Raw genomic sequence first — 12366 nt, 5'->3', positions numbered from 1 at the left:
GAAGGATTTGATGGATGTAATGCATGAATTGTCAGATTATTCAGTATCTTTTCATGCAGATTTAAGGTAGCTGAAAGACTATGTAAAAAAGCTAACGGTAACATCATCTGCTTTTGAGTTTTGGTTGAAAAGGCTAAGATTTAATGGTTAGTTATTCAATTTTCTGAAAGAAGGCCAGACAATTCTTTTAGTCACTATAATTGTTTTTAGCTGTATTGCTTTGCTTATAGACCTACTTGTGTGTTATAGACCTACTTCACAAGTCAATGCTATAGATCCGAATTACTCAAAATAAAGAAAGGGGATTTGTTGTTACAGTAAGATCAAAAGTGAGCAATTCAGATCTATAGAAAGCCCTGTGAGACTTAGCTATTCAGCCAGAAGCAGCAAAGAGCTCAGCTGCTGCTAGCTGGTAGGGAGGTGGTTTACTCGCCAAGAATTCACATAGTAGGAATTCACAAGACTCTACAGGTGCACAAAAATAGCCAGGATGAAATAATATAAACATGGGACTTGTGAGATAGGTTTTAACAAATTGAAGTTTCTAGCGTGGTGGTGTGTAACTCTTTTAGCCAATAAGCTGTAGTCCTAACCCTATATAAACTGTGTGCTTTCTGTAATAAAATGTCTTCACTATGAATCTCATAGATTGTGTGGAGTCCAGTTCCTCCACTGTTTATTTTTAGTTTACTTTATGGATCATCCAACATGGGTCCTCCAATTGATGATAGAGATGGAGCAGCAGACAAATCTCTTCCCGCAGTCGGGGCACTTGTAGGGATTCACTTACCGGTGGGTCCGTTGGTGTGAAGTCAAGTGAGTGCTCCAGATAAAGCACTTCCCACACTTCAAGCACTCCTAGGGCCTCTCCCCAGTGTGGATGTGCCAGTGGGAGATGAGGTGGGAGTTGCGTTTGAAGCTCTTCTCACACGCCTCACACTTTTAAAGCCTCTCCCCAGTGTGGATGCTCTGGTGGGTGACGAGTTGGGCATTCTGGCTGAAGCTCTTCCCACAGTCGGTGCAGCAGAAGGGCCTCTCCTCTTGTGCGTCCGCTCATGCAGGAGGAGACCTGAGCTGGTCTGAAACCTCTTCCCACAGTGGGAACAGTCATAGGGCCATTTCCCAGTGTGGATCATCTTGTGTTGTATCAGGTTAGAGCTGGACTTGAAGCTCTTCCCACATTCCCCACACGTGTAAGGCTGTTCCCCAGTGTGGATGTGCTGGTGGCAAAACAGGTCGGAGCTGCTGCTAAAGCTCTTCCCACGTTCCTTTGTGTGATATGCTGCTGCATCACCAGGTCGGAGCTCTGGCTGAAAGTCTGGCTGCCTTCCTGGCCCTGGCTTCTTCTTTCCTCCTCTGAGCACCCTGGGCTGGTTTACGAGCTTCTCCTCCTGGCAGATCTCCATGGCTTTTCCTCCCCGCTGACTTCCTGTGCTGTAAAGCCATTCAAAACGGCCTCTGTCTCAAGGTTCTGCAGGGGGGATTTGTCCTCCGTGCTCTCCGTGCTCAGCTTGGGGCCTGGGGCAGGAAGGAACAAGGACAGGCAGAGCATTTGCCTCCAGCCCACAGGGAAGGCCAAGGACATCCCCCCCCACCCGGCCCTGGCAGGACGGCGTCAGCAGCAGGGTTGTCTTGCAGCCGGGGCCATGCTCGGCTGGAAGATGCAGCACAAGAGAAGGGCAAAGGGGCACTGACTTCCTCCTCACCTCCTGGGGGGTCCCGGGGCATCTTCCTCTTCCTGGCAGCCTCCTCCTCCATCCTGCCAAGCTTTGGGAAGGAGAAATCCTGGTTTGGGGGGAAAAATAAGGTTTGACTGAGTTGGGTTGGGGGATCCTCCTGCCCAAGTCCATCTCTAGAAGTCACCAGGCATCTTGTGTCCTTAAAACCCTCCAAAACAGTAAGATTAAGTAAAAAAAAAAAAGAAAAAAACCTCTCAGAAGTTCCCTCTCTCTGGTCTCTTTACTTTGGGGTTCTGGGGGTCTCCCCTGTCTTGGCTGCTGGGGGTCCCACATCAATTGAGGGTTCCCCCTTTCTGGTGTCCCTGACCTCTCCTCTCCAGGTTTCTGGGGGTCCCGGGAATCAAAGGGGTCCCTCTTCTCTGGTCTCCCCATTTTGGGTTTCTTGGGGTCTGTCCTCTCTGGGGTCCCCCAGTTTGAGGATAGGGCCCCCTCCTCACCATGATGCCAGGGGTCCTGAGGGTTCCCCCTCTCCGGGGTCTCCATTTTGGGGTCCCGTGGGGTCCCTGAGCACCCCTAGCAGAGAGTCAGGGCATAGGGGACCCCTGGCACCCTCAGCATTCCTAATTGGGACCTTGGAGAGGGGGAATCCCAGAACCCCAAAAAGGTCAAGTCACAGAGTGGGGACACCTGAAATTCCTGGGATCTCCAGTGGCCCGGAAAAGTCAGAACCACAGAGAGAGACCCCCAAAACACAAGGCACCCCAAACAACCTGGACAGGGGGTACCCCCAGAACCCCAAAGTGGAGAGATCAGAGACAGCAAATTTCTGGGAGGGTATTTTGCAAGTGAATTTTGGTGCTTGGAATTTCTTTCAGTTTAATCTGCACATTTTGGAGGGGGTTTTACCAAATCTTGATGGTTTGAGGTTTTTAGGCATCTGTGCCAGGCACCTCCATTTGGGGAGATGGGAGGATCCCAGGATTTTCCAGCATCCAGGGATGCTCCCCAAGCAAAGCCCTCTTTGGGGGTGACTCCCTTTGTTCCCTACACTGTGGTCGCTCCTCACTCGCTCACAACGTTCCCTTTTCCAAGAGCATCATCCCCAATTCCCCCTTTCAGCTTGTAGAAAAAAACAACAAATAAATCCCATTTTCCTGCTGTTTAGGGCTGCCCACGTGTCTCACTCAGCTTCAGTTCTCTCTGTTTTAGCTGTCACTTCAAGATCCCAGTTTGGGGCTCCTGAGGTGTTTTGGGGGCTCTTGGGACAGTTTGGGGGTCCTGGAAAAGAGTTTGGGGGGATCCTAGGGTTTTTTTTGAGGGTCTGATGGCAGTTTTGGGGTCCAGAAGTACTTTGGAGGGCCAGGGAAGGGTTTGGGGGACCCTGGGGTGGTACTGGGGGGTCTGAGGGCAGTGTGGGGGTCCTGGAACAGGTTTGGGGGACTCAGGGGTGGTTTTGAGGGATCAGAAAGCAGTATCGGGAGTCTGGGAGGGGCTTTAGGGGGATCCTGGCCTAGTTTGGGGAGGTCTGGAAGCAGTTTGAGGGCTCTGGGGCGGTTTGGAGAGACTGGGAGAGAGTTTAGGAGGGGCTTGAGGTAGTTTGGGAGGCCTGGGGCATTTTGGAGAGGTCTGGCTAAGGGTCTGGGGGGAGGTTGAGGGAATTTGGGCAGGTCTGGGTGCTCCAGAAGGGAATTTTAGCGGGTGCTGTGGTGGTTTGGGGGGTCTGGGAGGAAATATAGGATAGCCTGGGGGTAGTTTGGGGGGTTCTGGGCAGTTTAGATGCTCTGGGAGAGGTTTGGGGAATTGGGATAGGATTTTGTGCGTCTCTGGGGCGTTTGGGGGGGCCCGAAGTGTTTCAAAAGGTCCGGAGAGTTCAGGAGGGGATTTGGGGCATCCTGGGGGTCCGGGGCAGTTTGGGGGGTCCCAGGTGGGCAGTTTTGGGGTCTCAGGGATTATTTGGGGTGATTTTGGGAGTTCTTGAACCTGATCCCGGAGTGGGGGGAGGGGCTTACCCGACTTCATCACCGCCACGGCCAACACGGCCCCGGGGGTCTATGGGGGGTGGGGGGGTCGTGAGGGAGCCCCAAAGCCCGCCCTGAGTCCGCGAATGTTTCCTAAACGCTCCCAATTATCCCCCAAATCCACCCACTGTTGCCGCCATTCCCGAACCTCTTCTCGCTGCGCCGCCATTTCCCGCCCTCTGCCTGCACCGCCTCTCATTGGTCGCAGTGTCTGCCCGTCACTGCCCGCAGACAATCAGGGTCCAGGAATGCAGCGACAGGAACGAGGCCTGGAGTCCCGCGCCATTTTGAGCCTGTCCCGAACTACAGCTTGCATCATGCACTGCGGCCCATTCAGACCAATTATTGCCGGGACTACAACTCCCGTCTTCCCCCGGCCCGATCGGGTCGGTCCCAATCCCGTTGCAGCCCCCCTCAAGTGCCCCCCGGACCCAAAACTGCCCCAGAAATGCCCCCAGGACCCCCAAGTGCTCCCCTAATACCCACTCAGGACCCTCAAACCACTTCCGCGGACCCCTAAGTTTCCCCGAAGTTCCTCCAGGACTTAGAAGTGACCCCTAAAATCGTCTTTGGACTCCCAGATTCCGTTGCTGGGCACTCGAGTGACCCCCCCAAGGGTCCCCTGTGACACCCAAGTTCTTTCCCAGTGCCCCATAAATGCCCCTCTGACCCCAGTGGGACCCCCAAGTGCACCCCAAGTGCCTTCCAGGCCCCCAAATCCACCCCAACCTCCCAAAAGCCCCCCAGGCCCCCCTTCCCATGGGCCCTTTTCCCGGGATTTGGGGCTCCAAAGAGGGAACTTGGGGGTCGGGGGGATTCGGGGGCACTTGTGGGGCTGGTGAGTTGGGGAAGGGATTTTTTGAGGAAATAAAGGAATTTAGAGTGGAATTCAGTGGATTGGAGGTGAAATTAGGAGAGGTTGGGTGGAATTAAAGGAATTTGGGATAGAATTAAATAATCCTTATGTGAAATTAAGGGGATTTTTGTGGAATCTTAGAGATTTGGGATGAAATATTAGGGATTGTAAGAGGGATTAAGGTATTTTTGGTTGGAGTTAGGAGATTTGGGGTGGAATTAGGGATATTTTGGGTAGAAATAAGGAAATTTTAGATGGAATTAGAATATTTGAAGTGGACATGTAGAGATTTGGAGAATTTTAGGTGGAATTAAAAGAAGTTTGGATGCTCTTCCCCTGCAATTCAGAATGTGTCCTACACTCTTAGTCAACAATCCCCTTAATCCAAATGGTGATCTGCTCTCACTGACTTAGAGGTTTCAAACCTAGACAACAGGGCTGATGACTCTCCCAGGGCAGCTCTGGAAGGAGCTGGGACAAGGTGTACATTTCTCAAGAGCCTGTAAATTGGATTGTCACTCGGCACAGTTCCTCTGTGCTCTTCTCTCTTTGAGAGATGGATTCTTGGAGACCTTATGGCTCTTCATTGATGGGTCTGGGAGCAGCCAGGGCAGAGTATTAAGTGAGTTACTCCTCCTACCACTGTTAGTGCCCTGTCTGTGTGTGGAGATGAGCTTCTTATCACTTAGCCTGACACAGTCTGACAAGAGCTTAAATCTCCCAAGGCATCCATGCATGGTGGTTATAAACATGGCATTGTTAAACATAGGATAGCAGATCCTTGGAATTTCTGTCCAGAAATGCATCATGATGAGGAGAAAAGCTTTATTATTGTCCTGGCAAGGAATTTGTTCAGTGGCAGTTCCTCAGGCTGTATATGAATGGATTTGAGAATGGGTACAGGACTGTGTTCAGCAAAGCCACAATTTTGTTGGTCTTCAAGGAAGCATCTTCTGAAGGACACATGTAGAGAGCAATACATATGCAATGGATAAGGTGATGAGATGGGAAAAACGGGTAGTAAAAGCTTTCTTCCTCTCAGAGGCTGCTGGAAGATGCAGAATACAGAAAAGGATGCACATGTAAAATGCTAGAGTTAAGCACAAGGAATGCATCAGGACACAAGATAAGAAAACAGAGTCTATTTTCCAAAGCAGGCTGGTGTCAGAGCAGGACAGTTTGAAGAAGGGGGTGTTGTCACAAAGAAAGTGAGGGATCTTGTTGGAGCCACAGAAAGACAGCTCAGGGAGGAAGAACAGGCGGTAGCTCAGGAGGCTGAAGCCGATGGCCCAGGCAGCAACGACCAGGCAGAGGCAGAGCTGAGGCTCCATGATGGCAGCGTAGTGCAGGGGTTGGCAGATGGCAACACAGCGGTCACAGGACATGACCAAAGCAGGACAAACTCTGTGCAGCCCAGGGCAAAATAGAAATAGGATTGGGCAAAGCAGCTGCTCGGTGAGATGGTTTTCTGATCAGAACTCAGGATTGCAAACAATTTGATGCTTGTGGAGGATGTAAACCAGATCTCCAGGAAGGCCAGGTTGCTGATGAAAAAGTACATGGGGGTTTGCAGGTGATGATCCACACACACAAGGAAAATGATGGTTGCATTCCCCAGCACCGTTGTCAGGTACATGAGCAGAAGGACCAAAGAGAGAAACAGCTGCAGTCTTTGATCAAGCCCTGGGAAACCCTCTAGGATGAACTCAGTAACTGCTGTTTCATTTTCTGGGCCCAGGCTGAATTTCAATTCATCCTGCTGAGATAGGAACATGGCAAAACTAAGTGTGATAATTTCACAGTCTGGACAAAAGTTTTATCCTTGCCTCTCTGCTCCTTTCTTTCCTGCAGTCTTCTGATATAGCACAGAGATTGTCCTTCAAGCAATTCTCACACCCTGAGTTTTCTGTTTCACATACCATTTAAGAGTCCTCAGACATTTTGTTGTCATCTTTCTACCTTTTCCAAACACTCACAAAGAATTGTTCCACCAAAAGAGAGGATTTTAAGGGGGCTGTTGGCTATTTCACCCCATTCCTGGGAAATTCCAAGCTCACTCAGACCTGTTGCAAACATCTGTCACACCAAAAGCCTCTCTTCTACTGCACAAATGCTAAACCATGAAATCACATCCACTCTGTTTCTACTTTTCAGTACTTGCCTTTTGCACTGGGAATCCCTGAGAATCCATTCATTTCAAAATAAGCAATATCAAGTATTTTGCAATCCCCTGCTTTCTTCCACAGCTTATTGCTCTCTGGTTCTTCAGGAAAGGAGAGTGGAGGGCAGAATAAGAACCAGGTATATCTTGTCTTTTTAGTACTCTTAATAATCACTGGAATTTATTATGGATGACAGAGTGTGCCACACAGTCCCACCTCACACCCGTCTGCAATAAAATGCTCTTGTTTCCATTCAGCTGCTCATTGGTATTGCTATTGATGCCAAAGGAGTTTTTGTTCTGATTTTCACATTTTGTAGATTTTAGGAACACAGTAGTTGTGGATTTTTAGAAAGTTAATATTTCTAACAGTTTAATGCCTTTCTATCACTACCCCTGTCCCAGAACAGGGAGCTCAAATTCCTTTAGTTAATTAATCTTGTTTAGACTCCTTTCCAAAGTAGAGCTGAAGGATATCAGAAGGCCTACAGAATGAAACATAAACATAGGTCAGAGTGACCCAAAAGCCAGAACTGGATGAACTCCAAGAGACCTTTGTGTGCCCGAGGAAGAAGAGCTGATGAAGACAAAGGGTCTTGACGACCCCAGACCCAATTCTGGGGGTTGGACCAGGGGTGGGACTGGGGCTGGACTGAGAAATGTGTAAAGCAATGATTGGAGGGATCTTATTATAAAAGCCATGGAAACAAGAACTGAGGCACATGCATGTCATCATGTATTCCTGTGGGCTGTAGGCCCTGTGTTATTAAAGGACCTTTACTTTTTATCTTACCCTACACTAACGTGGCTCGAAGTCCTGTTTTTGGAGGGAAGGGTCATTCACGGCATCACTATCAAATGTTCTAACCTAAATGCAGGGCAAGAGAAGAGTGCCAGGAAGAGATTTCTAACCTTTGCTTTGCATGCCAGTTTTAGATTCAGACAACCCAGCCTCCAGTCTTCTCTTGTCTCCACTGACTATGGAGGGAGGCTGGAGAAAACAAGTTCCCATGAGTGCCTGCAGTGGAGTAGAGGAAACTCACTATTCAAGCCCCAAATCTCTGATTAATTAAGTTGTTAAGCTTTTAAATCAAAAATACACAGTTCACAGAAGGAAGCATGAGAAAAATATATGCAATAAAGACTGGCATTTTTCCTTTAATATTTTGATTTTATTTTTACACATAGAGAGGAGCAAAGCGGATGACTCCAAAAACAGGGTGATTCAAAATGCCAGGAGGAGGAGAGGAGATGGTGGGTTTGAAGCAGTGAACCAAAGCTGTGTTGATGTGCAAGCAGAGCACTGAAGCCATTTGTCCCCTGGGTGGTGCAAGGACTCTCCCAGCTCACTGTGCACGTAGACAAGAGGAGAGACCGATCTGAGGCAGTCTGTCAACTGGAAACCAAGTGATTGAGTTCCGTCAAGATCCTTCAAAATTAACCAACTACAAATTGAGCAAAAATGAGTCACCTTCCAAATTAACTGTTGGATTAAATTGTGGGGGACCTCTCCAGATGGGAACTCCAGGCAGTCCCAGGGATGAGCAGATCCTGCTGTGTCCAGGCCTGTTCTTGTGCATAAATGTAGTGATTCCATCCTGGGTGGAGAATCTGAGAGATTCAGATGCTTCAGAGATCCTTGTAGCTGTTGAGGAATATTTCAATAACACAGGCCACAGTGTGTTATTAGAAGCTTTTATGCACAGCCCAAGCCATGGAGAGGGAAACGAGGCCCCTGTATCCTTGAGCCTGCTTCAAGAAGAGCAGTAAACAATAAAGTATGCAGCAGCCATTAAGAAAAGCAGGTAGAAACACTGATACAAAGGGACATAGTTTAGAGAAAAGTCCCAATCAAGTTATGTGGTAAAGCAAGCACACCCTAGCCATTAACCAATAATATTCCTGTACTATTCGTAGATTCAAAAAGTATGTGGTAAGTGTGTGTGTAATGTAAACAATAAATCAGAGCACTGACGATACTTCTGTGAAGATGATGTCTTTGACTCTGGCGCTGGACCCTCGGGAGCTCAAAAAATATCGACATTTTTTACTTTAGGTGGTGATACGTCGTCCCCACAGTTCGATATTGGAGTCTGGATGAGGGTGCTGAGATCGGCGGCTACGCCGGTCGTGGAGGCTGAAGAAGCGGAGATAGGAGTGGCTGCCAGCAGAGCAAAGTGAAAGGTCCGCGGTAAGCAAAAGTAGGAGTCGCTTTCCTTCTCTTGTCACAAATCTTGGCTTATTGAAAAAATGGATGCCAAGATAGCTGCTGCAAAACAGCTTTTGCTGTGTATGCTAGCAAAGCGCGGTGAGACAGTCAGCGAAAAACTTTTCGAAAAGCTCGTTTCATGGGCCAAAGAACAAGGGTTTTTCCAAAGCCCGCCCACGTTATTTATGTGGGAACAATGGAAGGCAGTTGGTGATTTGATGTGCAACTTGCATATTGAAGGGGAAAACAAACAGATGGTGGGGCTAGAAGGAACGTTGAAAATTGTGGTTACTGCAGTTAAAGAGATGAAGGCGGAAACAAAGGTAGCCGCTCCAGCTATAAAAATGCTCCCGCCAGAAAAGAAAAAACAAGTTGAGCCGTCAGCGCCCCCGCTCCTGGGATCAGAGCGCGGGAAGAGCTGGAAAGTGCTTCTAGGGATAGAGGGGAATAGCTTTGCTGTGAAGGGAATGTCTGGGAAAGCGCACTGATCCGTGAGTGAATTCCTGGCTGATTGTGCTGCTGCAGCCCCTAGGGCAGAAGTAGAGGCGGTGCCGTCCCAGGCCCAAATGCCAAACAATGCGGAAGTGTCCGCTGGGGCCATAAGGGAGGCGGGTAGCCCTGGTCGCGGCTCTGAGACTGCGTCTGCGCCTGCTATGGCTCTGCCAGGAGAGCCTAAAGCCCCTGCTGGGGGGGGGCTACTGCTGCTGCTGCGCCTACGCCCGTTGCTGCTCTGCCGGGAGAGCCCAAAGCCTCAGCGGGGGCATCAGATGGCGAGCGAGCGTACACTAACACCCTTAAAACAGCAGATGAAAGAGTTGTTAGAACAAATTGCTGAGACAAATAAGCAGACCATGAAAGCCCTTGAAAAGAAAGAGAGGGAGCAACGTCCATTGACCAAAACGCTGCCTTTCACTTTTAAAACGTATCGAGCTACCTCGCCAAGTTCGGAGGATGAGGAAATTAACACAGTTTGCCCATCCTCCTGCAAATCTAATGCACTAGCGCCATCTAGTGACGGAAAGCCCCGTGTAACACGGTAGACAGGTTTCGTCAGAGACGCAATTCTAGATGGTGAATGGTCTGCGGTTGACACCGTTGTTTGTCCTGTCGTAGTCGGAAATAATGGTCCAAGGTATGATCAACATGATTGGAAAGTGATGCAGCAAGCAAAAAAGGCTCTAAAAGAAGGGGGAATAAAAACAGAAAGTGGACGTTCAATTTTAGATTGGATTTTCACAGCTGATACAAACAGCCCCCATGATTGTAGAAACATAGCACGCTTTTTTCTAACACCCTCTCAGCAACTAATTTGGTATAAAGAGTGGAAGCGGCTTGCCCAGCTTGAAGCTGCTCGCCCCCGCGCGGCCGGTGACCCGTTAGCAGGGATTACCTCAGACATGTTAACTAATGATGGACGATTTGAGGATGTACAAATACAGCTGCACTTTCCGGCAGTCTTACATCATACTGCAGCAAGACTAGCCCGTCAAGCCGCCTTTGCAGTTCCAGAACCAATCCCACTTCCTCCATTCACATCAGTCAAGCAAGGAATGACAGAACCTTACTCACATTTTTAGACCGTCTTTCAAAGTCAATCTTGGCACAAAATGATTTGAGTGGGGAAGGGAAAGATTGCATGTTCAAGCTGTTGGCTTTTGAAAATGCCAACCCAAAAACCAAGTCCCTGCTTGCAACCCTTCCCAAAGACGCAGAGGTCCCTGATATGCTTGAGATGGCCTCTCGAGCAAATCAGCAGCAGCAAAGCCAGGCCACGGCAGGTGCTTTTGCAGCTGCAATGTAACCAACCCAATGCCTTCTTGGTGTGGGGCTCCTCCCTGGCATCTCAGCTCTCTTGGGGAGGTGGAAAAGACTCCAGGAGAGGCCTGGGAGAAGTCTCAGGTAGATCCTGGAAGATGCAGAATCTACAAAAAGAAGAAAAATCATCCTGGGTACCTGCCTTGGAGGATTCTGGGGCTGATACACAGGATTTCAGATCCTGAAATCAGAGCTCAAGATTCCAGGACAAGATTTGGAGGAGTCTGAGGCAGATCCTGGAAGATGCTGGAACCACAAAAATGAGACAATCATCTCTGGAATAATTCCTGGAGCAGGTACCTGGGATTTCAGGTCCCCAGAAAAGAAATGAAAACTTCAGGAAATGTTGGAGAAGGCACCAGCTGGATCCCTGAGGATGCATTTTCATTCTGAAGAGAAAAATCATCTTGAGTAACTGCCTTGAAGCTTGTACCAAGGATTTCAAGTGCCTGCATTAGAGAGGAAAAGACTGTGGGAGATGCCAGGAGGAGTCTGCAGTAAATCCCAGAATAAAAAGCTACTTCCAAACAAGCCAAAACATCTCAGGAAGCTTCCCTGGAGGAATCTGGGGCTGCTTCCTAGGAACTCAGCTTCCTCAAGGAGATGCCCTGGGACACACTTGGCTTGAATCTTGGGTGGAATCCACAGCAAAAATTTACCCCCAAAGGAGAAAAAACACACTGCAAACTTTCCTTGGAAGATTCTGGGCCTGTGGAGAGCAACTCAGGTCTCAAACCCAGAGCTCAAAAGACTCCAGGAGAATCCTGGGAGGAGTCTGGGGTGAATCCAAAAGGACAGAGCTTCCTGCAAAAGGGAAAAAAATCCTTTCAGGCAGCTTCCTTGGAGGAGTCTGGGGCTGCTCCCTGGGATCTCAGCTCCTTGGAGGAGATCTGCAAAGACACCAGGAGACACCTGGGAGGAGTCTCAGGTAGATCCTGGAAGATGCAGGAGCCACAGAAAGAGGAAAATCCTCTGGAGTCTGACTGGAGCAGTGTGGGGCTGTCACCTGGGATATCAAGTACAACCTCAGAGACGAAAAGACTGGGAGATGCCCAAAGGAGTCTCCAGTGGATCCCAAAAAGGCAAAAAGGCAAAACCAACTTGGAAGCCTCCCTGGAGGAGGCTGGGGCTGTTATCTGGGATTTCAGAGTCCAAAGTCAGGGATTGAGGTTCTGAGAGATGCCTGGGAGGAGTCTCAGGTGGATTCTGGAAGATGGAATTCCCAGGAAAAAAACCAAACTCATCTTAGGTACCTGCCCTGGAGGAGTCTTGGGCTGTTTCCTGAGATCTCATCTGCCCTGATAAGGGGGCAGGGGAGGGGCTGGGCCTGGGGACAGGAATGAACTGGAGAATAATCACGAAATTGCTGTTTAATCTATTTATTCTTCCTGTGTGGAAACCAAAGGCTTAATATGATGGAGGTAAAAATAGCATGAAATTACAACTTTGAGGGCTCTGTCTGTGGTGTAGTAATTGTTCATAGTTAATAAAGTTATTAATTAGAACTAATAGAATTAATAGAATTATTACTTTGTTCATCAATTAATATGTTTCTATAGAATTATACCCAATACAAGCCTGGTACCTGTTACTGGTCATTGCCTGGGGACCTATAAAAGATCAGGTGA

At 48.7% G+C, this 12366-nt stretch overlaps 1 protein-coding gene across 1 annotated transcript; it reads right to left on the bottom strand.

Moving 5' to 3' along the window:
* Positions 1-5405: 5405 nt before the first annotated feature.
* LOC139682995 (olfactory receptor 6C3-like) lies at positions 5406-6327 on the bottom strand. Its single transcript, XM_071577697.1, is given in 3 exon segments — positions 5406-5536; positions 5539-5943; positions 5946-6327. Coding segments are annotated over 3 exon segments (918 nt in total).
* Positions 6328-12366: the final 6039 nt, after the last annotated feature.

This window comes from Pithys albifrons, chromosome 26 (genome assembly GCF_047495875.1).
Source record: "Pithys albifrons albifrons isolate INPA30051 chromosome 26, PitAlb_v1, whole genome shotgun sequence".
NCBI classification, from domain to species: Eukaryota; Metazoa; Chordata; class Aves; order Passeriformes; family Thamnophilidae; genus Pithys; species Pithys albifrons.
This window is presented reverse-complemented; position numbering and strand designations above follow the sequence as displayed.